This window comes from Paralichthys olivaceus, chromosome 24 (assembly GCF_024713975.1).
Source record: "Paralichthys olivaceus isolate ysfri-2021 chromosome 24, ASM2471397v2, whole genome shotgun sequence".
Lineage (NCBI taxonomy): Eukaryota > Metazoa > Chordata > Actinopteri > Pleuronectiformes > Paralichthyidae > Paralichthys > Paralichthys olivaceus.
The window spans coordinates 13,962,853-13,990,388 of NC_091116.1; the positions used below are offsets into that span (position 1 = coordinate 13,962,853).

Below are 27,536 nucleotides of genomic sequence, written 5' to 3' on the forward strand. Positions count from 1 at the left end.
AAAGTTCTGCAGGGTTGGTGCAGTTCCCGCCTCCTGCCGGCAGGTGTCGTGGTTCTGCCGCTCCCCTCACCGCAGGATGTACGGCAGCTGCCATGTGACAAACTGGGACTGACCGTCTGTTGTCGGTGTGTTGTCGGTGTGTGGTCGGTGTGTGGTGGTGTCTGTTGGCCGTTAATGTCGGTGAACAGCCGGGTGAGCGCCCCTCTCACTGACCCCGGAGCTGCGGGACCGAGCCCGGCTCCTCTGTTCGCTCCGGCCGCTGAGCGGGGAACCCGCGGGGCTGAGATGTGAGGCAGCGCCGACACTCGGGACTTTTTCTCCGGGAACCACTCGAGTCCATCCGGTGAGTGAACGTGGAACCGGCCACCGGATTAACACCGAGTCACTAACCCGCCGCGGGGCAGCCGAAGTGCGGCTCGAGCCTCTGTACCCGCCGCTAACTTAGCTCCGGTAGCTAACAGCTCCACTGAGTCGGACGTAAAGCCAGCTAGCCGCGGGCTAGCACGAGAAGCTAACGGCTACACGAAGTGTTGAAGTCACTTTACTTCACTTCCAGCTGCTAATGCTAAGCTACAGGTTAGCAAGATGGCTTCTGCTCGTGTGTTTATCAGCCGCAGGTTCGATTCCCGGGGTTAAACTTCTTCTTCTCTGTTAACACACAGAGCGACGAGCCGCAGCTTCCATCCCCGCAGCACCATGGAGCTCACCCCGCCGCCCGCAGCCGCCTCTGAGGCGTCATAACCGGTGTGAGCTCGGCCCCGACAGCTGCAGGAGCTCCGGAGAAGAGAGGAGAAGGAGCTGCAGCCATGGAGGAGGACGAGGAGGTGGTGGCCGTCAGCATGGACTATCTGCTGGAGCAGGCGATGCACAAGGACCTGGGCAGGAGGCTCCAGGTGGGGCCGGAGATCATGGAGCTCATCCTGGACCAGGAGCGGTGTCCCGAGCTGGAGCAGGACCAGGGCTCCGTGGACAGGATGGTGGACGCGGTGGCCAGCTCCTGGGTCAACTCCAGCAACTTCAAGGTGAGGACAGGTGGAGGAATCAAGCACACCCACCCCCCCCCCACCACCATACACGCCCCCATGTCTCCTGTCACACTGGAGCAGAGGACAGGAGGTTAGAGTCATTCATTAGGGACGTAGGACATGATGGTTAATATCTCATGTTGGTGTGTGAGGGTCCACACCTGAACGTCTCAGGCCCAGTGTGGGTCTGTCCTCCTGATCCAGAGCCACTGGCTGCAGCGTTCTGTCATAAATACATCAGACAACAGGATAAAAATAATGCTGCACGATGGTGAACTTTGTTACACAACTTATTTCTACAACACAACTTTTGTCTGGTGGTGGAGACGTGCAGGAATTAGTTTCACCCATTATTCAAACAGGTTCTCTGAGGGTTGCAGTGATCTATGGTCAGAAACATGCACGTTGTCAGACTGTGGGAGGAACCTGGAGAACCCCCCCCCCCCCAACAATCATTTCAACTTCTCACACCATGAATCTGGTCAGACCAGTTGTTTGACTGGAACCCTCCAGGCTGTGAGGCCGAACACTGTGAAGTCATCAGGAGACGATGTGAAAAGTAGCGTTAGTCACAATTCACCAGCTGAAGTAGAAAAAAGAACGGACATGTTTCTGTGGATCTAAACCACACACACACACACACACACACGCACACACACACACCGCTGCCCTGGAAACGCAGCGTCTTCAGGCTGTAATGGGGACGAGGCTCCCAGCGTCCAGCTTAATTTACCAGCTCCATTAGCCCAGTTTCCTCCGCTGTGACCGACACACCGGGGAGGAGCGACTTTCAGTCAGCTGCCTTCTTCTGCCTGCGTGTGTGTGTGTGTGTGTGTTAAATCTTGTTGATGCGTTGTCTCTGTCGTGTAAATTAAAAGACGTTTCAGACCACGATGGACACAACAGATTAACGACAAAGACTGAACGTGGACATTAACAAGCTCAGCAGTCAAACCGTTGAAGCCTTCGCTCGTGATAACTGACAGCTTCTTTTAATTCTGTGTAGATAGATGATCTTTTACTGGTTCTCATCGGGGAGTTTGACTCAGTTACAGAATGAATATAGGTCAAATAAAACAGAACTGGATGAGATCAACCAGATAAAGAGCGACACTGATAATAAACTTTATTTAGAATTGTTGAGATGAATACGATCAGAGAATAAAATGATTATCATTATTAAAACCACAATAACTAAAGTGAAATAGAAATAATTCCGTGTCAAACATGAACTTAAAGATCTGACAGGATCAACCTCAGAATGAAGTGTTGGATCATGTGACGGTGGACGGCTGCTCTCTGCAGTTGCAGCTGGTGTCCTGCAGGTGTCGACAGATCCTCGCTGCTCAGCTTCTTACTGTTTGACGCGGTTCGTTGTTTCTCTTTGATTCAAAGAGAATTTTTCCAAAAATTGCACCGGAACCGAACCGGAAGCTCGGTCGGTGCGTGAGTGTTGTTTCATGACGTCAGCGGAGAAGCTCTCACTAGTCGTTCATTGAGTCTCTCTCTCACCCCATGACAAGGACAGATGGGGGAGGGGAGCACCTGAATCCGGTTTGACTCCTGTGAGTCGGGACTTCACTCACGGTTCAGACTCCGCTCACAGGCTCCGCCCCCCAGAAACACTCGTCACGTCGTCACGTCACAGCTTCGTGACGTAAAACTCTGCTTCTTCTGCGTCTTCATCGTTTTTCAAGCAGAAACTCCCACTTCTGTGTGATTACCCACAATCCTTTGCTGCTCAGATTCAAATCCATTGCTTTTGATTGGCTGGATCTTTTTTTCCGGAGCCTCTTTGCTGATGAGTGACAGTGACTCTTCTGTTTGTGTGTGTTGACTTCCTGTTTATGTTTGTGTGTTTGTTTGTCAGGTGGTTTTGTTGGGGATGGACATTCTGTCGTCTCTCGTCACTCGACTGCAGGAGAGATTCAGGACGCAGGTCGGAACTGGTGAGCCGCTCCACTCCTCTCTCCCTGTAGTGAATATCAAAACACACATCTGTTACACTTTAATCATGTATTTATAATATAATAATATTAATGTGCATCATTTACAGTTATAATACATTTAGTTATTGTGTTAGTTATAATGAATAAATACAAACAATAGGAAATAAACAATTATGTTTTAAATGAACTACATTGCATTTGATTTAATATTTTTTATTTTAAATAGATTTAACACTTTGAATGAACAAAAAGTATTTATCGGTCATTACATTTTAATTAAAATGTTTTGCTCTTTAAATATGTTTTTAATGAGTGTTGCAGACTCACACAGTCACAGAAGGATTATATAAAGTAAGATGTTTAAAGTGACACTTGTACACTTAAGACAGAAACTTCAATAAACGCATCAAGTTAATAAATATGAGATCGGAATAAAATTAGGCTTCAGGACAAAATCAGTAGATTATTAGATTTATAAGAAGGAGACGCCTTCTTCTGTGTAAACTCTGTTTTCTGTGTCCGCTCAGTTCTGCCGAGTCTCATCGACCGACTCGGAGACGCCAAGGACCAAGTTCGAGACCAGGACCAAGCGCTGCTGCTGAAGATCATGGACCAGGCTGCCAACCCTCAGGTACACACCAGAGTACTTCATATTACATACTTGTATATCATGTACTCGATCAGAGGACATCGTGTTTGGTTTGTTCGCTGGAACATGTGATTTGTGTGACTTCAGTACGTGTGGGAGCGGATGATGGGCGGCTTCAAACACAAGAACAACAGGACCAGAGAGGGACTCTGTCTGTGTCTCATCTCAACTTTAAACGTGTAAGTTCACATGTTTCACATTTTACTTGAAAAGCCACTAAATGATTTAGTCACCAAAAATCAATCTGTGGAAATGTTTCAGCTCTGATTCTTAAAAATATCCTTGTGTGTTTAATTCTCCATCTTTGTGTTTTTCCAGGTTTGGATCTCAGAGTCTGACGCTGAGTAAAATAGTTCCTCACATCTGTAACCTCCTCGGAGATCCGACGAGTCAGGTACGACCCGCTGGACACGACCAGCAAACTTCAACGACCTCATTATCGTAAATAAAATCCGTCCGCACTGACGCGCTGTGTGTGCAGCGTAACCATAGCAACAGTGATGAGTTTTAAAACTCAAGCTGAATAATGTGAACACTGGATCTGTACATGAATCTAGTGGAAGGCGCCCTCTGCTGGTCACATGTGAACATTACACCTCAGCAGTGTTGGGTTCTGTTTCATTTTCGAAACCCCCGCTCGTTCACTGTGCGAGAGTTGAAGCAGATCTCTGTAAACGGAGCGCAGGGTTCAAACCTGTGACCACCACACTCCGCTCTGCGTTCAAGTTTGTTAGACGTCCGTCATCGCCGGAACCTCGTCCGGAGGACAGGAAGCTGTGCCCATGAACTTCCCTTCCTGACGCCAAACACACTCACACACGTTAAGCACTTGTCTTCAAGTAGACAAAGAGATATCATCACTAAAATAATAAAGAAACCGCTTTTTATTTTATAATACGTTTTAAAATCAATAGCTGGTCAAATGTATAAATAAAACAAGAGCTGAAGTGAACTTATGATAAAATGTAATAAAACATGATAAATACAGACTCTTTAAATTTAATGAGAAGTTTAAAATCAAATGTAAGTTAACATAATAGAAATGAAATGATCGACAGTATAGTAAGTTCGTGGTGTTCATGGTCGACCTTCAGGTGCGTGACGGCGCCATGAGCTGCCTCGTGGAGATCTACCGCCACGTTGGAGAGCGAGTGCGAATGGACCTGGGAAAGAAAGGCCTGCCTCAGTCAAGGTGTGTTCACATACGCTCTGGAAAAATCTCTATCTGACTCTATAAGGTTTTGTTTCTGCTGCAGATCATTTAACTTCTTCATCAACTCTTTAGTTTTGTTGTGTTTCGTCTTCCGGGGAAAATAAATGTTTTGTTTTCTTGTGACTTTAATATTAAATCGTTTAGTAGAATAAGTTCACTGGTTTATATTCAGATTGTTGTGCAGTGATGTCACATCGACTTTGTGTCAATGTGTTCATCAGGCTCTGGTGTATTTTTGGATGTGATGCGTCTTTGTCCTATTTAACTTTTCTCCTGAGAGTCTGTTTTTCACAGCGGAGCGTCTGCAGGCCTGAAGGCAGCGATGGTCGTGTCTCTTCTGCCCGTTAATTCTCTGTTTGTCCTCTTCTGTGTCCAGGCTCAACGTCATCTTCAGTAAGTTTGACGAAGTTCAGAGGTCGGGGAACATGGTCCTGTCGCCTGTGTCAGGTAAGATCACAGCTCCTGCTCCGCCCCTTGGCACCGTGCACTTGTGCTTGTGACATCGTAATGATTGTGGTCGTCGTGGCAGCATCTTTTTGTGTGGCGTTGTTTTGTCGTTGCGAGCGGCCTGAAGACAAACCATCATGTGACGCTTTAAAAACTGGTGGTTTACTCGTCTACCTGCTGGTGACGTTTGTGTATTTGCTGTTGCTGAGGTGGTTTTTAACTTTCTCAGGAAAAAGGAAGTGACACATTTGAATCTGCACACGTTCGGCCCGTTTCCTCATCTTCTTTAATCGTTGCGGGGGGGGGGGGGGGGCAGAATGAAACCTGAGCTGGTGTCTTTGTGCCGTGGGAGGCGACAAACTTTCAGTCTCTGTGCCGCAGGGAAAGCGAGACAGAGAGAATTTAATGAAGTGATGAGTTCACAGTATCGTAATCCACAGAGCTTTTAGGACATCTCTGAAATCGTCTTCAGTGTTTGGGCATGTGACGTTAGATTGAACAGGTAGAGGAGGTGGGCAGGTCCCATCGCCGTCAGCAGGCGCCTCACAGAGATGAGGACGGTGAGCGTCACCTGAGCAGGCGGCGGCGGGAGGCGTCACACTGACCTGGAAAACAGGGACGAGACGCAGAAATGGACTGAGGACGAAATGTGAAACAGAGAGAAAGAAAAATTCAGAGAGAGGAAGAGAGAGTGAAAAACAAGCTTCAGTACAGAAATGATAACTCGAGGAAGTGCAGACTTTGCTGTGGCAGCCCCGGGGCTTTTATTTTGTAGGAGTGGTGTCAGCTGTTGTCCCTACAGTCACAAGACCAGGTTGGAGGGGAAGGGAGGAGGCAGTTCGTCAGCTCGGGGTCGTTGTGTCAGGATGGTGGCGGCTCTTCCTCCTGCAGATTCACAGCGTGGAGGCGGGCGAGGGAGTTAAACTGCGTCCCTGCAGGTAAATTCAGCTCGACGGGTCTGACTGTCCCGTGTCTCCGTTTATATTGTTGCATCAGCTGTTGTCGTCTGTGTCGGGATCTTTGTGCTCGTTAGTGGGATTCATCAGATCAGAATCAGGACTTGAAGCTCAGTGATGCTGCTGCTCTCGTCTGTAGATTTGTCAAGTGAACATTTAAAACATTTAAATCAGTTTGAGGAACGGTGCCGTCTCTTTATTTCCACCTGAGAACAGACGTTGATGTTGAACCAGGTTTATTTCTAAACTGGGTTTAAATGATCCTCAGTAACTGTTGTGTCGTTCTTATAGAACACTTACATAAGTCCAATAATCACAATCTGGTTTTTATTAGATTTGTGGATAAACTGATTCTTTTAGTTTGTAGTAAAAAAATAGTTTTATAAACTGTGACTGTGAGCGTCACCCCCGCTGCCCCCCCGCTGTCCCCCCACTGTCCCCGGGTGCTGAGAGACGAGGACAGGTTCACGCTGCCGCAGGACTTGGGTTGCAGCTTTGGAATCCTCCTGAATAATGAACGCTCTGCAGGGACAGAGAGAGAGTGAGAGAGAGAGAGAGACAGAGAGAGAGACAGAGAGAGAGAGACAGAGAGAGAAAGAGAGAGAGAGAGAGGCAGAGAGAGAGAGAGTGCAGCAGTCTGTCAGATGTTAAAACACGTCAGGTAGAACGACCCATGAACAAATGAACATCAGCTGCTGAAGAAGACTTGAAACTGGAGACGTCTACAGAAAGTACTGGTGGAGTCGCCCCCTGCTGGTCCACTGGACCTTTTTATATCGATCATTATATAATATCAGTGTTTGTTGAAACATTCCCTCATGAATTCCAGCTCAAGGAACAGAAACAGGAAATGACCCTGAATGGTCGCCTGCAGGGACTCGGATTCTGTCCAATCACAAACCAGAGAGTCGTCCCTCCCTCGACGTATATTATGAAACGTTGTGACCCTCAGGGCCACCGTAGATTGCCTTCGATAGGTGTGTAGCGTTAAACTGCGTCCTGCCACAGCAGCTCTGCCCTCACGCTCTCCTCTCCGCACAGAGACACGACAGGAAGCTGACGGAGGCCAAACAGGAAACAGGAACTGAGACAGACTGATGTTAAAAACCCAACAAGGAAACAAAAACACAACAGATAAACGACTCAGAAGAGAACGGAACAGTCTGTCTGTCCACGGAACGTCGACCAAACTGAAAAGAATTCTCTGATTCCAGCATCTAAAATAGAGTTTGGATGTTTTCTACGTTTTATCTCAACGGAAACATTAAAAAAAGAGATTTCTGATGATTTCTGAACTGAGCACAGATTCCTGGGATGATTCCGAGGGTTCATTTAAAAAGTATTCATGTGTTTGGAGGAAGGTGTCGTTTGACTGATGCTTGGCGATAACGTCTGCTGCCGCCTGTAACTCCACACTCTCTCCTGACGTGAGCGCACTCAGATCTGGTGGGAAAGTTGTGAACAAAGCCTGATGCTTCTGTGGGAACGTCCCTCCCACCGTTGTTCCAGCTGGTCGAGATGTGCAGGTGAAAGGTGGCGGGCGTTCCCCCCCCCCCCCCCCCCCCCCCCCCACCCATTCATTCTGCAAGAAACAAAGCCTGAGCGCAGCGTAAATCATCTCTCGACGTTATCAGTGTTCAGAGCTGCTTTGTCTCAGCGGTTGTGAGAAACGAAGAGCCGCAGGTAGAGAAACACTGATGATGAAGTCGGTGTCGTGAGTTTGTCCTCGCTCTCCCACGCTCCCCCCGGCTCCCCCCGGCTTCTCCCCGGTTCACTGATGCGACACTTGGCACTCCTGAACGCCTCACCTCTCTCCCCCCCTGGTCATTTTGTGAATTTGCATCGGGGAGATCAGCCGTCAGAGTCCATCAGGCTCCGAGACGCTGCCAGGAGGAGAACTTGTGACCCGGCCTGTGGAGGAGGTGCACAATTAGTCACATTCACTGTGTTCGATTGAGCGATTATCAGTCAGCGGTCAGCTTCTCTCTGAGGACGTTACAACCATCGTGGTTAGTGCCGCTAAACACGTAAAGAGAAAAAAATACTTTTCCAATTGTCTGATTATTCTCAGATTCATTTTCAGTCTGTAAAACATCAGACAATTCAAATATCTTATAAAAACACAGCAAAGCAACTCATTTCACTTTTGAATGTTTTGCATTTTGGACATTAAAGATGATTGATTTGCAGATTATCCTTCTGTCAACTGATGATTATTAAGTGTGAATTTTACTATTTGTCTCACATGTTATTGTGATGATCAAACCTAAATACTGTGTCTGTATTTTGGAGTATTGTTAAGTACTGAAGAAAATTCCCAGATTTAAATCATAATTAGATGATCACATGTAAGTTAAGACATATTTAATCTGTATTTAATGTAGATAAAGTTCCTGTGACGCTCAGATATTTAACTTTAGCTTCTTCTGTCATGAGAAAGTAAATAAATGTCGTGAACACCAAACCCTCCAGGTTCTCTGAAGTTTAAAAAAAGAAAGTACAGACAGAAATAACATGAAGAAGAAAAGAAGAAATGTCTTTGATGGAAACAGAAATTATTTTATTTTTAGTAAAAAGTCTTGTTTTATTCGTCTGTGGCTGAAACTCAAAGAAGCTAAATATCTAAAGTCAAGGTCGACCTGTCACTTCACATCTTACAGCTGTCTGCAGCAGCTGTGTGTGTGTGTGTGTGTGTGTGTGTGTGTGTGTGTGTGTGTGTGTGTGTGTGTGTGTGTGTGTGTGTGTGTGTGTGTGTGTGTGTGTGTGTGTGTGTGTGTGTGTGTGTGCGTGATGAAGACACTCCAGCTGCTGACAGATAAAGTCGGGTGGAGGCTCGGCGGCCGTTGTTAACGCTGACACTCTCTCCACCCTCTCTCTCTCCTGAGTCATCACCACGTTGTCTCCGTCCCCCACCGCTCTCCTCCCATTGGTCCACTCCTCTTCCCCCGTCCCCGCGCTCCTTCATCCCTTCCCTCCATCCTCTCCCCTCCACTTCCTGCATCCTGGTCCTTGCAGCAAGTGTGTGTGTGTGTGTGTGTGTGTGTGTGTGTGTGTGTGTGTGTGTGTGTGTGTGTGTGTGTGTGTGTGTGTGTGTGTGTGTGTGTGTGTGTGTGTGTGTGTGTGTGTGTGTGTGTGTGTGTGTGCTGAAGTGAAGTAGAGGACGAAGATCGTATTGAAGCACATGCTCCCTGGAGGGGGAGGAGGGAGGCTCTTGGCTGGACTCCCCTCCTGCCTCCCCCTGTTCTCTCTCTCGTCAGCTGGAGGAAAAGATGTGAGGAGCACAGAGGACGGGAGGACCACCTGACTGTCTGTGTCTCTGTCTGTCTCTGTCCGTCTGTCTGCCGGCATGCTGAGGAAACTGGTCTGCAGGCGGATCTGCTCCTGTAAGCTGCTGCCGCTGCTCGTCCTCTGGACTGAATGAGCTTGTTGGGGAGAGATTTAGTGGAGGTTGTGATGAAGGAGGAGGAGGAGGAGGAGGAGGAGGGTGGTGTGACGATGGCTGTAAATCCAGGGGAAGTGCGTCCTCGTTGTCTGGAACGTAAACACAGCAGGATGATTTCCCGGCTGCAGCTCCTCTTCCTGAACAATGTGTGGACTTCGCAGGTTTTTTAATATTTGCAGCCTCATCGGTGGAAAATGTGTTTTTAAGAAACACTTGAGCACTTTGGAGGAATTCTTCACAATAATTCATGTTTCAGTCGTTAGCCTAGCTCAGCACAAAGACTGGAAACGGAGGGAACAGTTAGCCTGTCTCTGTCTGACGGGAGCAGAATCAGACTCATTGATCCGACAGAGATCCTGTGGCTGCAGATCAGATTCAGTCCATTGATCCACAAACAGGAAGTTGGTCTCGTGAGGTTCAGCAGAATATTTTAGAAGCTTGTTGATCGTGAGTCTTGTTTTGTCGGGTCACGTGTTTCCATGTTGTGTTTGCGTGTTGAACTTCAGCTGACGACGTGTTTTTCTCCTCAGTCTCCTTGTGTTGATATTGAGGTGTTGCACAGCGCTGAGGGAAAACTGCAACCTGACGGCACATGACTGAGTGAGTGTGTGTGTGTGTGAGTGTGTGTGAGTGTCTGAATAATGAAAGAGGATTGATTACTCGTCGTGCAGGGGGTGGGGCTCACGTGTCGGTCGTTCAGGGCTCGGCCTCTGTCAGTGGGTTTTCACTCTTACTTATTTATTCAGGGAGCGTTTAGAATTCAGTTCATGATCTTCTTGTCCACAGTGTAATTGCAGCCACACGTTATATATATGAGTGGATTCCTGTTCCTGGATTCTAACTTTGAATTAGAGCTGGAACGGTGACAAGGATCTGCTGCGTTCCTCCTCCATCAAACTGAACTTCTCTAAGTTTCACAGTTTGTCAGAGGAACCTGAGGATGTGGCTTATGAGGAAGCTCCTCACTTGCTCGTTACATTTTAAAATGAATTCCTCATTCGATTGAATCGTCCATCAACAGTCTCATGTCATTAGTTTAATGTGTCCACAGCGGAGGACGATGAAGAAGCTGAATGTGTCCTTCACTGTGCTGTTGTCCCTCTGGACTCTTGTTGGAAACACAGAACCAATTGTCACGTCTGTTGTCTCTGACCTTCACCCTCCTCGCCATCGTGAGCTCGCTCTGTTGGTGATGTAGGAATGTGAGTTATGTCGTGGACGCAGCTGAGCGTCAGAGTCCGCCCCCCCCGCTCCCCCGCCAGTGCTCAGCGGTGGCATTGTCTTTGTGAAGGCTCCTTGTTGAGCCTTGTGATCCAAACCCTCTTGTCTCTCTTCCTCTAGACAAAAACTTCGAGGACGATGACTCGGTGGACGGCGTCCGCTCCTCGTCCTCGTCCAAAGGAGCCTCTCAGTCTGGGAAGAAGACGGTGAGCATGGGTTCATTCCGACGCCCACCCTCCGCCTCCAGCGCCAAGTCTGCAGGTCAGAACCACACCAGACGTCTGACGTGTCACATTATTCACAAGGAGAAATGTCCCAGTTGAAATCATGGAGCTGTGTTTATTATTACTGTGAATCTCCCTGTTGTCGTCCCTGGAGCACTGATTTGATTTAACGTATAAAAGAAAAGGTAAATCTCTGAAGCCTGTTTGTATATAAACAGATTTCTTTCTGGACCAGTTCCTGACAGAGTTGTGGCTGAGACCTGAGGTCCTTCATTATTGTTGAGTGGCGTCTTTATTAGATTTGTGAAGTTTGATTTCAGCGTCACGTCGTGGATGAAACCCTTTCGAAAGCTTTTGAAGATTTAAATCTATTTCACAGAAGGTTTCTGGTTTTAAATTCGTGGTCTGGTCTTTGTTGTCAGGGAGGGACGGCTCTGCAGCCGGAGCCTTGGACGAGGAATACTTCATCCAGGCCTTCGAAGATGTTCCCACGATGCAGGTGTGACGCCGTTTTATCAGATTTATATTTGAGAAGAGGGGCTACAGTGAAAATCTGGTCACATGACCTCAGCCTTGTTTACTCTGCCTCTGCACCAGATCTACTCCAACAGAGAGGTGGACGAGGCCATGACGAAGATTCGAGACGTGCTGTCAGACGACAAGAGGGACTGGGAGCTCAGAGTGGCGGCGGTGAGACGTCCTCGCCTTTTCTCTCGGCGTAGTTTGAAGTGTCAGATAAAACAGCTTCTCCCATTGATGTTGATCTTCTCTGCTCCAGCTGAGGAAGGTGCGTTCGCTGGTCCTGGCCGGCGCTCCAGAGTTTGACGGGTTCCTGCAGCAGCTGCGTCTCATGGAGGCGGCGTTCAAGCTGTCCGCCAAGGACCTCCGCTCTCAGGTGGTGAGAGAGGCCTGCATCACACTGGGGTAAGAGAATACCCTCACGTAATCCTGAACTTCACCATGATGATCAAACAACTGAAACAGAAACTCATTTTAGTTCACATCGAGTTCATTAAACTCAAAAAGAGAAATGAAGTTTCAGCTTTTGTTTAGAAAACGAACCAGTTCATGTAAAGTTCTGTCTCCTCTGTCATCAGTCACCTGTCGCTGGTGCTCGGCAGCAGATTCGACCACGCTGCAGAGGCCGTCATGCCCATTCTCCTCAACCTGGTCCCCAACAGTGCCAAAATCATGGCCACCTCCGGCGTGGCCGCCATCCGCCTCATCCTCAGGGTAGGTAGCAGCGCCCTGCAGAGGCTTCCTCGCTCTGTGATGAAGTCACAGTGACGACGACCACATGTCGCAGGAGGTCACCTCTAACTCCTTGAAGCCACGCGACAGCTGCACATGTTGACCAGCAGGATAATGACGTTAGGTCAACGTTATAACAGGATTTCATAGATTGAATCCTGAAAATCACATGTCACCTCAGGAAGAAAAGACTCGGTTGTTGACTGACTGAAAAAAAAAATGTGTTTACACAAAAACAAAACACAGCGTTTGACCTTTTCATTTATTTCTGTGTGAAGAAAGATTTAAAATAGACGTTGACACCAGCTTCTTGTTTTTTTGCAGCACACTCATTATCCACGTCTCATCCCCATCATCACCAGCAACTGTGTCTCCAAATCTGTGGCGGTCCGAAGGTGAGACCTTCATATGGTTTACTTCATTTCTACTCTTGATTCATTTTATTTTACTTTATTCAAATTTCTACTTTTATTTGTATGAATTTATTATTATTTAATTATGTTTCTTTTAGGTATTTATATTTTTATTTGTTTAGGTATTTGTATTTAATATCATTTGTTTCCATATATATTTTCATGTAATAATATTTGATTTTTCTACTGTTATTTATATTTTTTCTGTGTGAATATATTTTTTAAATTATTTATGAATGAGTTTCAGGTTTATTAGAAATCATAAATTCCCTCTTTTCTTCTTTTTCTCATTTATTTATTTAGTCTTTATTCAGTTTGTGTGTTTTGTTTCCAGACGCTGCTTTGAGTTCCTGGACCTGCTGCTGCAGGAGTGGCAGACGAGCTCGTTGGAGAGGTGACGACTGATTCTGCTGCAGCTCTGATTGAATGAACATATGAGACGATCGATCAGGATCCGTGTTGGAGTCAGAGTTAGAAATGTTCATATCTCAGTATAAACTGGGATAAGATTTAAATGGTGTAAAGTACCAAACGCTGCTGCCTGAGGAAATGTGACACCGGCCTGATCAAGGTCTATCGCAGTAGTTTCCATGGCGATGCCAGGGGAATCTCTGTCTGCCTCCAATAGGCTCATTGTGTTTCCGCCCGGCTGCTTCCTGCCGCCTGGGAGAAACCCGAGCTGACCCCCCGGTACCAGGGGGCTCTCTGGGTCTCATCGATCAGTCGCTCGGCGTCGGTCTGAGTCTCGCCTCAATACAAATTTTAAAAAAAAGACAAATTGCCTCATCGGCCAATGAGAAGTTATTGTGAAAGAAAAATAAATTCAAAGTTTTGTGACAGAAAAACGAGTTTGAATGAATTTAATTAGGAAAACATGAAACAGAAACTGACAACGAACCTTTTTAATCAAACAATCTTATTATTAGCTTCCTGTCAAGCTAAGAGCTGCCCCCAGGGGTCAGTAACGAGTCACTGCATGTTTCCCTCCTCCTGCAGACACGGAGCCGTTCTGACGGAGACGATAAAGAAAGGGATCCACGATGCCGACGCTGAGGCTCGATCTGTGGCTAGAAAGTGAGTCCCACTTTCCACTTTCCCCCTGAGCCGCTGCGTTCAACTATCTCGGTTTGTGAAGCTGCAGCGGCGGCGTGAACGAACGCGAACTCGTCCTGACGCTTGTTTTTCTTTTTCTCAGGTGTTACTGGTCGTTCCACGGTCACTTCAGCCGGGAGGCGGAGCAGCTGTTCCAGGGCCTGGAGTCGTCCTATCAGAAAGCTCTGCAAGCTCACCTGAGGAGCGGAGACAGTCCCATGTCGCTGCCCGCCTCCGACCGCTCCTCCTCCTCTTCCCAGGAGAGCCTCAAGTGAGAAAGCCCCTCCCCCTCTTCTTCTGTCAATTCCAGAAGTTCTGTGTCGTTTGTCTCCTGAGGTGTCTTCATTGTCTCGTTGTCTCCACAGTCGACCTCTGTCTGTGAAAAGCAGCGTTGGAAGCAGCACAAACAGATGTAAACACTCTTATCGCTCATATTTACGTCAAAGATAAAACGTCTACAAGTTTTCTTCTGACTTTATCATCTCGCGTCTTTCAGCCAAACCTGCCCACGGCTCCAGGACGTCTGCCGCAGCGCCATCTCCCGGCTCGCTCCAACGCTCTCGCAGCGACGTGGATGTCAACGCCGCCGCCACCGCCACGGCTCGCACCAGGATGCCCGCCGTGCCGTCGTCCTCTTCTCCCTTCGGCTCGGCCTCGGCCCTCCCCCCTGGATCCTACGCTTCGCTGGGTGAGACGCCAAAGCTTCATTTCCCTGTCGACCAGCTTCTGTGAAAACTCCGGAGTTTTAGTCTTTGGAGTGTTAGCGAGCAAATTGAAAAATCATGCCGATAATTAGAAGCAGAGCTCAAATCAACTTTTGAATGGATACGGTTTAATTTAATAAGGTTCTTTCTTGGCTCGTGTCCTATTCCTCCACCAAGTCTTCTGGAAATCTGTTGACAACTGAACAAAGAATTAAAAAAAGGACAAGTGTGGAGACGCAACGTCTTTGACGGGGACGATCCGTCTTCTTCTTCGTCTGTTTTGAAGCTGTCCAGGTTGTGGTTGTTTGCCAGCTGAGCTCTGTGCATCACTTTCATCCTCTCGCTCAAAAATAAACATCTAACTTCTTTGAGAAGCTTCCGTGCAGCGGATCAGAACCCATGACCGGGCTCGTGTCCTCATTTATTATTATTTAATTTGTTATTTCATTGTGGGACACTTAATATAATCACTGGGATGTTTGTGCAGTCGAGTCTCGTCCTTATCCAAATATCAGGTGACACATTCACAGCCTGCAGGAAGTCAGATTTACGCCCGTCTCACCCTGTTCACCTCTTCCTCAAACATACCTGGAGACTAACCTCTTGACCCCCGACCCCTAACCCTTGTTGTGTCTCTCCCGGGCCCGCCCACCGGTCAGACGGCTCGTGGTCTGTTAATGCAGACGGTAAGCTGTGCGGGGAATGATCCGTGCCCCCCCCCCCTGCTGTGTTCCTATCCCCTCATCAGCCCTGTAATTGTCTGTGATGGGCGTGTCAGTGCATGGACTGTCTACGCATGGTGTTACCGTGACGTCTCTGTCCATCTCTGTCCAACCGCTGGTTAGAGACGGAGAAAACAAGTGGTTGGAGATCAGTCGTCAATTTAACAGACGACAGGAGAAACTTACTAAATGAATCATCGTCTGTGTTTCAGGTTTTTCAGTCATCGTCAGTGACGCTGGTGTTTCTGTCTTTCATCTCTGTCTGTCCTCTGTCTCAGGTCTTTCAGTCTCGTGTCTCTGCATGACCAAAGTGTGGAGAGTGTCCTTTCTAAACCAGCAGCAGCGTGTTTGAATATGACGTCTTTTTCCTCGTCCTCTCCTCTTCAGGTCGAGTACGAACCCGCAGGACGAGTTCAGGAAACGGTCCGTCCGTGACAGACAGCCGCGGTCGGAGCCGAGGGAAGGTCGTTTCACAGTCCCAACGTGAGTCGCTCCTGCCTCTTGTGTCTTTTTTTAGATTTCTACGTTCTCGCTCAGTAGATCTGAAGTACTTCCCTCTGTGTTTCAGCCGGCAGTCGCTCAGGTTCTCCGGGTCGACTTCTGAGCTCCACGTACGGCAGACTCCCGAGACCGACGATGGGCTCCGCTGCCGCCAACGCCGCCTCCAGCGGCCTGACAGACAAGAGTCGACCTCGAGGTCACCGCAGCCAGGGCTGCAGCCGAGAGACCAGCCCCACCAGATCAGGCATGGGTGAGGACGGTGGATGAAAACACTGCAACACGGAAACATTTCAAACCGATCGCAACGTCTTCGAACGCAAACGTCTCGTTGAGTTGAAGCACCTGAAGGAAGAGAAGCTGCAGATTAAGAATTTCATGTTGCGGCTGAAAGGAACGAACATTAAATCAGAAGTTAGAAACTGAGATAGAATCCAGAATAAACCGGGAGGCGAGAGAAGAAGTTTCAGTTGTGACTTAACGAACTGCAGCTTTAGTTACAGTGGCAGCGGAGTCTGAACTAATCTGAGTTGTAATGTGATATTTAAATATATTTACTCGGACGAAAACTCTTTTAAATTAAAGATGAATCAATCGAGCAAATCATCTTTGCAGATTTTAGTGTCAGAAAGACTTCCTGACACATCTGTAGATTTATTAACATCTGGAGAAGAAGGGGTGACCGCTCTCACTCCTCCTTAAATGTGAGTTCAGACTTTAGTTGTAGTTTCTTCCTGAGGACGACTTGCACACGCTAACACTCCGGGTTCCTGTTCCTCGCACTAACGCTCAACCTGCCGCCACCCGAGTCTCACGCTCCCTCTTCTCCTGCCTGACTAATGTCTAATGCAGAGCTGGATGTGCTACGAGCTAAACTGTCCTCCTGCACTGCTGTCTGTCTGTCTGTCTGTCTGTCTGTCTGTCTCACCTCTCCAGCCCGGAGTCGAATCCCCCGACCGAGCATGAGTCAGGGCTGCAGCCGCGAAACCAGTCGCGAGAGCAGCCGCGACACCAGCCCAGCCCGGGGTTTCTCCCCCCTGGGTGAGTATGGTCCTGACGTTCCCCAATGAATCCCACTTCTCTCAGCGGAGGAGAGAACAACATCTGGAAACAGAGACAGATGTGTAGAGCTGATGTTTCTCTAACGTTAAGCAGGAATCAGAATAATCATCTAAAGCGAATTAATAAATTCACGCATCGCCCTGGATCGATCGTATCTTCTGGTGAAGAGACGCTGACGGATGTTTTTATCTGTCTCACCTCACCTTTAATTCCTCATCACGAATTCTCTGGCTTCCACTTCCAATCAACTTTTAAAATCGTAAACAGCGCCGCCCATTCCAAAGAGTTCTTTCCTGTCCCTCCCTCAACTTTACTGGACCCTCGTCTTCCTGCACGTGTCTCTGCCTTGCTCTGTTGTAACTCTCTGTTCTGCTAATGATCTCAGATCAGTGTTGAAATAATCAGTCGTTTCTGTATCGCCATAACAACAGTCGTGTTTCCTCCTCCAGCGACTCGCCGTCACTCCCGCTCAACCAGCGCTCTGTCCTCGGCAGAGTGTTACTCAGGTGACGTCTCCACGGATCCACTCCGTCCGCCAGATAGAATGAAAAGACTCATAAACGTTGATTCGGTTGAATTCATCTTCGTGCATCTGGCTGACGGAGTCGTCTGCTTCTTCACGCATGACCAACATCGCCCTCTAGTGGGAAACAATCACCAGACAGATGCTGTTGAATCGTTAACGTTGGTTAACCGGTGAAAAACACAGAACTTGTTGTTGGTTGTTTCTTACTTATGTCACTCACCTGCAGGGGGCGACACCACATCTGCCTGCTTGTCACGATTATAAAATATAAGTTGCTGCGACGGTTTGTAGAAAAAATGAAACTTGTTTTGAAATGTGAAGACAAAATCTTTCGTTCGCAGCTTTTTTGCCTGATCTTTTTCTTTTGCTTTCAATATTAAATGCAGTTGATCGTTTTCTGGCTGTTTTGTGATTAGAACGAGTTTTACTTTCTCATTGTTCACTGAATGTTTTTAATTGACGTAGTTTACTTTTTTTTTTTAGTAATGTCACTTTTCTCAAACACGTCAGTTTCTTTTCAACAAAACCTCATTAACGAGGTCAGACATTCACCCGGGACCCTTCACTCGTTCTGGTCACGATAACTTCCCATGTTCCGGCTTCGCATCTTCACAGTTGAGTTTCGTCCTCTTGTCTCTCTCGTCCTCACCCGCTCATGTGCGTTTTTTTAAACTTTTTTCAGACCGACTGTCCCATCAGGCTCGGATCTCGGCCTCCGTCGACGCCATGAGAATCCTCAACACCGGCACCGAGGTGGAGGCTGCCGTAGCAGACGCTCTGGTGAGAATTCAGACTTATTTCTCCGAAACAAAGAAATCGAAACGACGTGTCTGCTGATGTTGTTGACGTCGTCTCCTCTGTGTTCTCCCCGGACTCTGTGAACTCCAGCTCTTAGGAGACTCCAGGAGTAAGGTACATTAACTCTGGACTCGCTCCGTCCTCTCCCTGCATGTAGAGCATGAGCTTCCAACTCTGACCCCTTCAACACACAGAGATCTGACTCAGACTGAAGCTGTTTCCTCCTGTTAGCGTAGTGCATGTGAAAATGTCTCTGTGTAAATGAAGTGTCACCTGCACGTCTCTGTAGCTGCACGTCTCTGTAGCTGCACGTCTCTGTAGCTGCACGTCGAAGCCTCTGGTCGTAGCATGTCTGCTGTTGTCTGACGTTACTCTTCGGTTTTGTCCGCGACGCCTCACTCTCTCTCCTCTCCTCTCGATCAGCGGAGGCCGGTGCGGCGGCGCTTCGAGTCGCCGGGCATGTACTCAGACGACGACGCCAACAGCGACGCCTCCAGCGCCTGCTCGGAGCGCTCGTACAGCTCGCGCAACGGCGGCATGGGGCCGCACTACCTGCGCCAGACGGAGGACGTGGCGGAGGTGCTGAACCACTGCGCCAGCGCCAACTGGTCAGAGAGGAAGGAGGGGCTTCTGGGGCTGCAGAACCTCCTCAAGAGCCAGAGGATGCTCAGGTGGGAACATGGTGGAACCTTCACATCAGTCAGCGTCTGTCCTGTACTTTTCAGCGAGTGACGGTGATTGACCGTGGTTCTCGTTTTGTGTCCGACAGCCGCGTGGAGCTGAAGAGACTCTGTGAGATCTTCACCAGGATGTTCGCAGACCCTCACAGTAAGGTGAGATCCAGCGGTGTGCTGGCGTCAGGCAGAAGAATAATCCTCGGGATCGTCTCACAGTTTGTGCTACGTGTGTTTTCTCTCACTCGTCAGAACTAACGGACAAACTAACCGTGTGTTTTTCTGTTGCATGCCTCGTCGCTGCTGCGGACTCTAACACCAGAGAGTAAGTGTTGACTCACCTCCACCTTCTGCCGCTTCGTCCGAAACAAACACAGTGAAGAACAACAACTTCTTTGTTCTTCCTTGGTTTTGTTTCCTTCCCTCTCTCCTCTCGTCTTGCTCCTCCCGTCTGACGTCACCTTCCCATCATCCCTCTGTGCGTCTCAGGTCTTCAGCATGTTCCTGGAGACGCTGGTGGACTTCATCGTGCTGCACAGGGACGACCTGCAGGACTGGCTCTTCGTCCTGCTCACTCAGCTGCTGAAGAAGATGGGCGCCGACCTCCTGGGCTCCGTCCAGGCCAAAGTCCAGAAGGCTCTGGACATCACCAGGTGAGACCGGGCCTTCAGGATGAGTCCTAAAATCAAACAATTTAAAAACGTCTGAGACCAGAACATCAAATCTTGTCCTGGTTTTACTCTCTGGGTTTTGTGTCTCCGCGCTGACTTGTACTTCCTGTGTCTCTTTACTTTTGTCCGTCTCCTCAGGGAGTCGTTCCCGTACGAGCAGCAGTTCAACATCTTGATGCGTTTCATCGTGGATCAGACGCAGACTCCAAACCTGAAAGTGAAGGTGGCCATCCTGCGCTATATCGAGGCTCTGGCTCGCCAGATGGATCCGTCCGACTTCGTCAACTCCAGCGAGACGCGCCTCGCCGTCTCACGCATCATCACCTGGACCACCGAGCCCAAGAGCTCCGACGTCCGCAAGGTAGGCGGTCGGACGGCGTGGAGCTCCAGCGCCACCTCCAGAACAAACCTCCCTCCTGTCACCTTATGTCTCGAATCTGTGTTCCTTTGTTTGCTAAGTTTAGTTTTTTGTTCCCACGTTTTGTTCCAATTGCCATTTGTCGTCCACCGAACCCCCAGACCCTTCACAACTGGGCAGGGGAGGATTTCTCAGGCCGACCCAGCACTGTGGCCTCTCTGCCCGGGGAGGGTAACCTGGAGGAGAGGTGCAAGCAGGTAGAAACTCCATCGACCTGCACGGCCGGGGCTCGTAACCCGCTCTAACCCGGCGAGCGGCTGCCGCTCTGCAGACCCCGACATCTGCTCTGTCGGTTTCACAGAGAGAATGAAAATAACCCGAGGAGTGGGCGAGCTGTGTGAACGCTTCTCTAACCGCTCGAAAACTTTCTCAGCGATGGGAGTGAGTCGCTCTCTGCGGTTGAATCAAGACGATGATGAGTCGAGGATTTGAATGTGTCAGTTTGTGCATGAACGCTGAGTCTGTGCAGATTTAACTCGACTGATCTCGAACAAAAAGAAAACTTACGTTTCTTCTCCAAAACGTTTTTGCATGATTTTCTTTTTTCAGAAACTTTTTTAATTTTCCTGAAGAAAACTTGAAGCAGAAACATTTATTTTCCAGCTTTTGCTTAACGAACTTTTTGTTTTTGAGGCAAACATCAACGATCTGCATGTGCACGGCAACAGATGTGCTTCTTAACATGAAACTTTCAAATATTTGACCTTGGAGGTTAAATATTCCGTCAAGGTTTTTAACCTGCGTCACAAAATGTCACTTCTGTGTTTCTGGTTCATTAATAAGAATCAAGGAAATGTTTGGGGGATGGTCGGATCATTTGATATTAGATTTGAATCCTGTGTTAAGATGGAGTCGTGTCTCACGGCACAACAGTGATCGACCGTCTCCGTCTCCATGGGACAGAATCGCTCCGATTCAAATGCTGTTGAAATAATTCAGTTATGGACAAATTATCTGTTTCACAGCAGCGGCCAAACAGGAAGAAACAGGAGGAAGTCGTGGAGATAAAACATGTGACCTGTGTGTGTGTGTGTGTGTGTGTGCAGGCGGCCCAGGTTGTGTTGATCGCTCTGTTTGAGTTGAACACTCCTGAGTTCACGATGCTGCTCGGAGCTCTGCCCAAAACCTTCCAGGACGGGACGACCAAGCTGCTGCACAACCACCTGAGGAACGCCAGCGCCAACAGCGGCATCGTCATGGTAGTGCTCTCACACACACACACACACACACACACACACACACACACACACACACACGTGATCAATGCTCAATATGAGTTTTTTATGATGTGATTTCCAGATGTGGTGTGTGTGTGTGTGTGTAAATCCAGTCGTGCACTTTGTCGATCTGCAGGCTTCTCCCAGTAACTCGATGGGTCGGACTCCTCCTCGACAGCCCGGCAGCCGCAGCAGTCCGCTGACCTCGCCCACCAACTGCTCCCACGGAGGACTCTCCCCCAGGTGCTCCGCAGAAACGCTCCCCCTCCCACAACCTGAATGTAAAGTCAGACCCTGGGATCTAAAGCTTCAACAGGCTGCAGCTCATAACAGACTAACCTCTCGACTACCGTCTCTGGTTAAAGCAGGAGATAAACTCAAGTATAGTTTAAATATCAACTTTTATTCTGCGTTGGAAGTTTTTATTGACACTAGAATCAAATGAATAGTTTTTTTGCTGTGACTAAAGTTTTGAACAGTTTGGTGGGGGTGGAGTTCTCCACCTGCTCGTACTAACACCGACTGAGAACTTCTCCTTTTATTCCCACTTTCCTCATGTTTCTATTTCCTCTCTTCCGTCTCCTCTTTCTTCTCCTCTTCCTCGCCCTCCTTCCTCCCCGGCCGGCTGCAGTCGGTTGTTGGGTTGGAGCGCAGATGGTCTCTCCAAGTTCCCTCCTCCACCCTTCCCCTCTTCCCCTCTTCCTCCACCCACTGCCCACTCCTCCCTCAAGGCCCTGCGGCGAGCTTACTCACCCAGGTAACCCCACCCCCTTTTACCTCCTCCTCTTCCTCCTCCTCTCCCTCCGTCCTCTGGGGTTTCACAGTCAGACTGTAAGAACTTTGACGCACTGTGGAACCTCGGACTCACTCACTCGTCTGTCTTCACTCCTGCTTCGCTGCTGCCTCCATCTGCTCAAACTGTCGTTTCCTGTCCATGTGCTCACTTCCTGTTTCTCCTCCTGCTTCCTTTGTCTCTGAACTAAAAACCGTCGTCAGGTGAGAACGTGTGTCTCTGTGCTGTGACTCACCTGTTTGCCTCCACCTGCGTCAGTGTGCCAACATGCACGGTCATGCACGTGCACCGTACTGTGCCGGACTGTGGAACGCAGCAGTGCACGGATTCAAAAAACAACCTGGAGGATGTGCTGAAGTTTGTGAACCGCTTCCTGTATCCATGACGACCTTTAAACCCTCACGAACCTTCACAAAGAAACATCTGGACCCAGATTTATAATCTGAGCAGATTCATCGAGTGACTCAGTGTCTCCTGCACTATGACGTCACCGTCATCAGACTTTATATTCAACATTAAACCGAATCTGTGAAATGATTTCTGATGGTTTCTAGGTTGTGACACCAGGGGGTGCTGTTTCACCACTAAATATTAGAACATTAGATTTTCTGGAAATCATAGAATGATCTCAGGAACGTTGACAGAACGTCAGAGCAGTTCCATCCACATCCTCCGCAGCACCAGAGGTTAGCTTCGTCCTCTAACCTCCGAGGATGAACGTCCTCGTTAGATCGTCCAATAACTGTGTGTGTGTCTCTACCCCCCCCCTCTGCAGCATGCTGGAGTACGACAGCGAGAACCTGAACTCAGAGGAGATCTACAGCTCCCTGCGCGGCGTCACCGAGGCCATCCAGAACTTCAGCTTCCGCAGCCAAGAGGACCTGATGGAGCCGCTGAGGAGGGACGGCAAGAGGGACGTCACGGTGAGCGGGGGAGTTAGTGAATAAGGTTAATGTGCAACGAGAGAGAGAAAAGGAAAGTGGATGAAAGCAGAGACAAAGACAGAATCAAAGAAACTGTTGACGATTCGTTTCTACTTTGAGGACGAGAAGAAGACGATCAGAAACTTTTATATCTAACAACTCTGTCAAATTCTTTTCTTCTCTCTTCAGTCCGGGGTCGGGTCGTCCTCGGACTCCGACCCGGTGGAGGGCGGACGCACGGCTCTGGACAACAAGACGTCTCTGCTGAACACTCCCTCGCCTCGATCCTTTGCCGGCCCGCGTTTCCGTGACTACAATCCGTACAACTACACGGACGGCATCAGCACGCTGGACAAAGCCGCCCTGAAGGAGGCGCTGTACGAGGACGCCGTGGAGCAGCTGCGAGATGGTCAGGCTTCAGTTGTTCTTGTGTTTCCATCTTCAGTTTGTTGTGTTGTGTGTTCTAAGTTGTGTTCTCTCTCTCTCTCTCTCACAGGCCGCCGACAAGAAAGTGTTGAAAACAAGATCCTGAACCCGAAAACCTTCCCTGGTAAAGACACGAGATGTTTCAGAGTCCAGATGTTTCAGAGTCCAGATGTTCAGGCAGCTTCATTTGAACCTTTGTCACGTCTGAGGACACTCTGATGTGTAGACGCTCTTTTTGTCCTCCTGTGGTTGACCTTTGCCCTCCACCCTCAGCGGGACCTGCCGAGCAGCTGGAGCTGGTGGGCGAGCTGCTGAAGGAGCTCTCTCAGGGCCAGGCCGGGGAGCGGGGCCCCGAGGAGCGACGGCAGACGCTGCTGGAGCTGCTGAAGGTGGCCCGAGAGGACAGCCTGGTGGTGTGGGAGGAGCACTTCAAGACCATGCTGCTGCTGCTGCTGGAGACGCTCGGAGACAAAGACGTAAGACGCTCTTCAGGTGATTGTAAAAACGTCCTCTGAGTGGTTCTGAACCGCCTCCTCTCTCGCAGCACACCATCCGAGCTCTGGCGCTGAGAGTCCTGAAGGAGATCCTGAGGAACCAGCCGGCCCGCTTCAAGAACTACGCCGAGCTGACCATCATGAAGACGCTGGAGGCTCACAAGGACTCGCACAAAGAGGTTTGGATCATTCTCTCTGAGCGATTCCCTCTAATCTGCTCCGTCTAACTCCAACCCTCTGTTGAAGGTGGTGCGGGCGGCCGAGGAGGCGGCGTCCACGCTGGCGGGGTCCATCCCCCCGGAGCAGTGCATCAAGGTCCTGTGTCCCATCGTGCAGACGGCGGATTACCCCATCAACCTGGCCGCCATTAAGATGCAGACCAGGGCCATCGAACGCATCACCAAGGAGCCGCTGCACCAGCTGCTGCCGGACATCATCCCGGGACTCCTGCAGGTGAGACGCTCGTTCCGTCTTCATGCGTGTTCTCCGTACATTCAGTGTTTGTTGCCGTGTTCCACCGAGTCGTCTCGTCCGCAGGGCTACGACAACACGGAGAGCAGCGTGAGGAAGGCCAGCGTCTTCTGCCTGGTGGCCATCTACTCTGTGATCGGCGAGGAGCTGAAGCCTTACCTGGCTCAGCTGACCGGCAGCAAGGTCAGTCCCAGATCTTCGTTCTCACACTCGATGAAGAACAAACCTCAGAGTTGTGTTCGACCTTTAAGCTTCTTCCTGTTTCAGATGAAGCTCCTGAACCTCTACATCAAACGAGCTCAGACGACCACCAGCAACAGCAGCAGCTCCTCCGACATCTCCTCCTACTGATCCCTGAGCCCACGTCCAGGACCAGGCTCCGCCCCTGAACATCAGCTGCTGATGGAAGCCGGAGTCGTGCTGAGGGGCTGCTGTCGTCACGGCTCCGGTTTCTGGAACGTCTTCCCATCGTCTTTCAATCGTAGGTCGTCTTCAGGAGGCGGAGTTTCTTGAAGAACCTCCACGCCACCGTTAGATGAAGACTCTTCATCCTAAGATCTCGCTCCTCTTTAAACCCCGTCTCCCTCCGTCCCGCGGACCGAAGGTGACCTGCGGAGTGCGAGCTGACGCTGAGGCGTCTTCTCGCCTTCGTCAGGTGAGTTCAAAGTGGAGGAGGAAGAGAGAGAGACGCTCCTTCCTGTGGTTGTCAGTATTTTTACTCATTTTAGAACCTTTTAATCCATTTATTTGCTTTGACACATCAAACCTTATAATCGTATGTTGAATGTAAAGAGCTTTGAGCGAGCGTCTGCGTGTCTCCCTCCTTTTAACCGCCGGATCAAACCCGCAGCAATTTTTTTACGATGCATTTGTGAAGAAAGTGGCACAAACGTCTTTTAAAGGCAGAAACCAAGGGTCCACCTGAAGAGCTTTTATTTTGAAATGTGGCAGTTTATATGAAATGATCATCCGGCGGGCCGATGATTGAAGCTCTGATTCAAAAACAACCAGAGGAAGAATCACGTTTATTATTTTGGCCCAAGAACCAGCAGAAGATTTCAGTGTTATTAGATATTAGTTAGTTTATAGAAACTAAACACGATGTGAAGAACGGAACCATCGATCGATCTGTGGAAACTCACCAGCTTTTAATCATTGATTCTCCAACACGTTTCTGATCTGGATTGAAAAAAAGGAAAATTGAAACTCTTATAATGAATTTATGAAAAATGTCTGAATAAAACCGGGTTGAACTTTAACCGACGCAACCGACCGAGGCTCATGTCAAAACATATTTCTTTATAGTCGTAAGTTAAATAATGATTTGAAAGAATTCACACCTTCAATCCTGGAAACAACATTTTCCTCCGAATAAATCTGTAACTTTGAGATATTTAAAATCTGACGACGTCTTTTATTTAAAAACATTTTTCAATCCGAGACGACAAAATGAAACTAAATACATTTTATTGACTCGAGTGATGAGAAAGAAAGAAGTGGAGTGAATCTGAATCTTCACTTTATATTTGTGTTTTATTAGTCTGCTGTCGAGTGGAGACTACTGTCATTGACTTTCATTCCAAAATACTTTAATATATATATCGAATGCACGTGTTGTATTAGAGTGAGGATGACGGAGTCTTCAGCGGTTCGTCGACGTCGTGTTCCAGTTGTTTCTCCCTGAACCGAATGTTACGCCACTTTAAGACTTCGACCTCTGAAATGTGAAAAACCTGAATCTGACAGAACGAAGGACGATCTGAACATGTGGTCTGAGCCGCAGAGAACGAGGAGACGAGCGAACGATTCTCGAGCAATAAGCGGTCCATGCTGGTCAATGTCCACACGTGTCGGTCTTTCTCTTTTTTGAAGTGCGCACGTCACTGCTGCTTCTGGAAACACTAACAAAGCAACGCTGCACAAAGGTCAAAGTTCAGAAACTCACCAGCCGACTCCGCACGAACCGGCGCTCAGCGTCCTCGCCGAGAATCAGACGAGAGTGAAGCTCCGGCTGCAGACAGACGCTTCCTCTGACTTTCCAACATTTGAAGCTGAACTACAAATGGAACAACACTTTTTTTTTTTAAGTTACTTATTTTCTTTTTCATTTGTTTGTCACCAAATCAAGTTTGCTCAGTGCAGGAGGAGAGGAGCTGCAGGCTGGGATTCGAACCAGCGGCCTCTTGCTGAGAACGTGTGCCCTCTTATCAGTTCACTCCGTTAGTTCTCCTCTGATCCGGCTGTGTGCAGCCGTGCAGCTTCTCGTGTGGCGTCAACATCTGCTCTGATTCTCGGCCAGAGAGCGAACGATAACAATAAGACTGAGCGTCGGAGGTGACGAAGCTGTGACTGAATGTTTCCCTCTCTAACACGCCAACGCTCTTTTCTTTGAATCACGACTGTTACACGTTCTGCACCAGTGCCCGGCGTCGCTTCTCAGCCGAGAGGCGTCCGCTTCACAGAACAATTCCCTTTACTTGGATTTGATTTTGTACAGAGAACTGAAACTCAACGTGTAAAGTGCGTCTGCATGCGTCCGTCACGGGAGGCGTCGGATGTTTCCCGTGTTTCTGTCCGGTGTCGTAGATTCTCCTGAATGTGTGCCTTTGGCTCCAGATCAATTCTGGCAATATACCGGTTTGTTTTTCCTGTTCAATGCTAACCTGAGCTAACCTGAGCTAACCTGAGCTAACCTGAGTTAACCTGAGTTAACCTGAACTAACCTGAACTAACCTGAACACGACTCGCTGCTTCTTACTAAAGTAAAGTGTCACTGAGGCGACGGAGCAGTGCTGTAAATACGCTGAAATGTTTTCCATGGAAACCACTCACCTGCATGTTACTTTAACTTCCTCTCTCAGATATTTATATTGGGTTTGTTTCCTGTGATGAATGTACATATTTACATGTTGGTTCTCGCTCCTGTGACTTTGCAGAACTTGAAATAAACTGTCAGATTCTATTCCGCTCGTCTCCGGTCGCTTCATTTTACAACTGAAGTGTCAGAAACAAGGACTTCAGGTTGTTCAACTTTGTAAAGCATCACTTTACTAATACACTGTGAATATATCATCTATATATTATGAATATTCTCATCTATATATTATGAATATTATCATCTATATATTAGTTCTTCAGTTTGATTTATTTTATTTTTAAGTTAATTTCTTAACTATTTCAAGTATTTTTTGTATTTAACGAGAGAAAGTGAAGTATTTTATATATATATATATTTGAGTATTTGTACTCTAAGTAAC

General features: G+C 48.4%; 1 protein-coding gene, 1 long non-coding RNA gene and 1 other non-coding gene across 32 annotated transcripts; 2 read left to right on the forward strand and 1 right to left on the reverse strand.

Annotated features, from left to right (window-relative positions):
• Positions 1-15: 15 nt before the first annotated feature.
• Positions 16-27,241, forward strand: LOC109647064 (CLIP-associating protein 1-B-like). Of its 30 annotated transcripts, none has more exons than XM_069521209.1 (42): positions 16-576; positions 663-1,022; positions 2,896-2,974; positions 3,502-3,605; positions 3,711-3,802; positions 3,942-4,017; positions 4,718-4,815; positions 5,213-5,283; positions 11,023-11,163; positions 11,549-11,625; positions 11,724-11,816; positions 11,905-12,050; positions 12,224-12,359; positions 12,702-12,772; positions 13,125-13,184; positions 13,787-13,864; positions 13,986-14,153; positions 14,248-14,294; positions 14,379-14,570; positions 15,246-15,272; positions 15,696-15,791; positions 15,877-16,059; positions 16,743-16,847; positions 17,318-17,374; positions 18,077-18,174; positions 18,283-18,306; positions 18,616-18,863; positions 18,962-19,025; positions 19,356-19,519; positions 19,676-19,898; positions 20,057-20,152; positions 21,002-21,154; positions 21,309-21,415; positions 21,804-21,929; positions 22,741-22,888; positions 23,078-23,297; positions 23,385-23,438; positions 23,588-23,790; positions 23,859-23,987; positions 24,055-24,261; positions 24,346-24,462; positions 24,547-27,241. In XM_069521209.1, the coding sequence occupies exons 2-42, from the start codon at positions 807-809 to the stop codon at positions 24,628-24,630; spliced, it is 4,878 nt and encodes a 1,625-aa protein (XP_069377310.1). In that variant the 5' UTR covers positions 16-576; positions 663-806; the 3' UTR covers positions 24,631-27,241. The 30 variants fall into 30 exon arrangements, with proteins under 30 accessions (XP_069377310.1, XP_069377309.1, XP_069377311.1 ...); XM_069521208.1 differs by having other exon boundaries at positions 16-343; XM_069521210.1 differs by lacking the exon at positions 18,283-18,306 and having other exon boundaries at positions 16-343.
• On the reverse strand, positions 2,426-2,554 carry LOC138407135 (U4atac minor spliceosomal RNA). Its single transcript, XR_011240569.1, has one exon. It is a non-coding gene; the product is annotated as a U4atac minor spliceosomal RNA (small nuclear RNA).
• Positions 9,640-10,281, forward strand: LOC138406986 (uncharacterized). Its single transcript, XR_011240382.1, has 2 exons — positions 9,640-10,128; positions 10,212-10,281. It is a non-coding gene; the product is annotated as an uncharacterized lncRNA (long non-coding RNA).
• Positions 27,242-27,536: the final 295 nt, after the last annotated feature.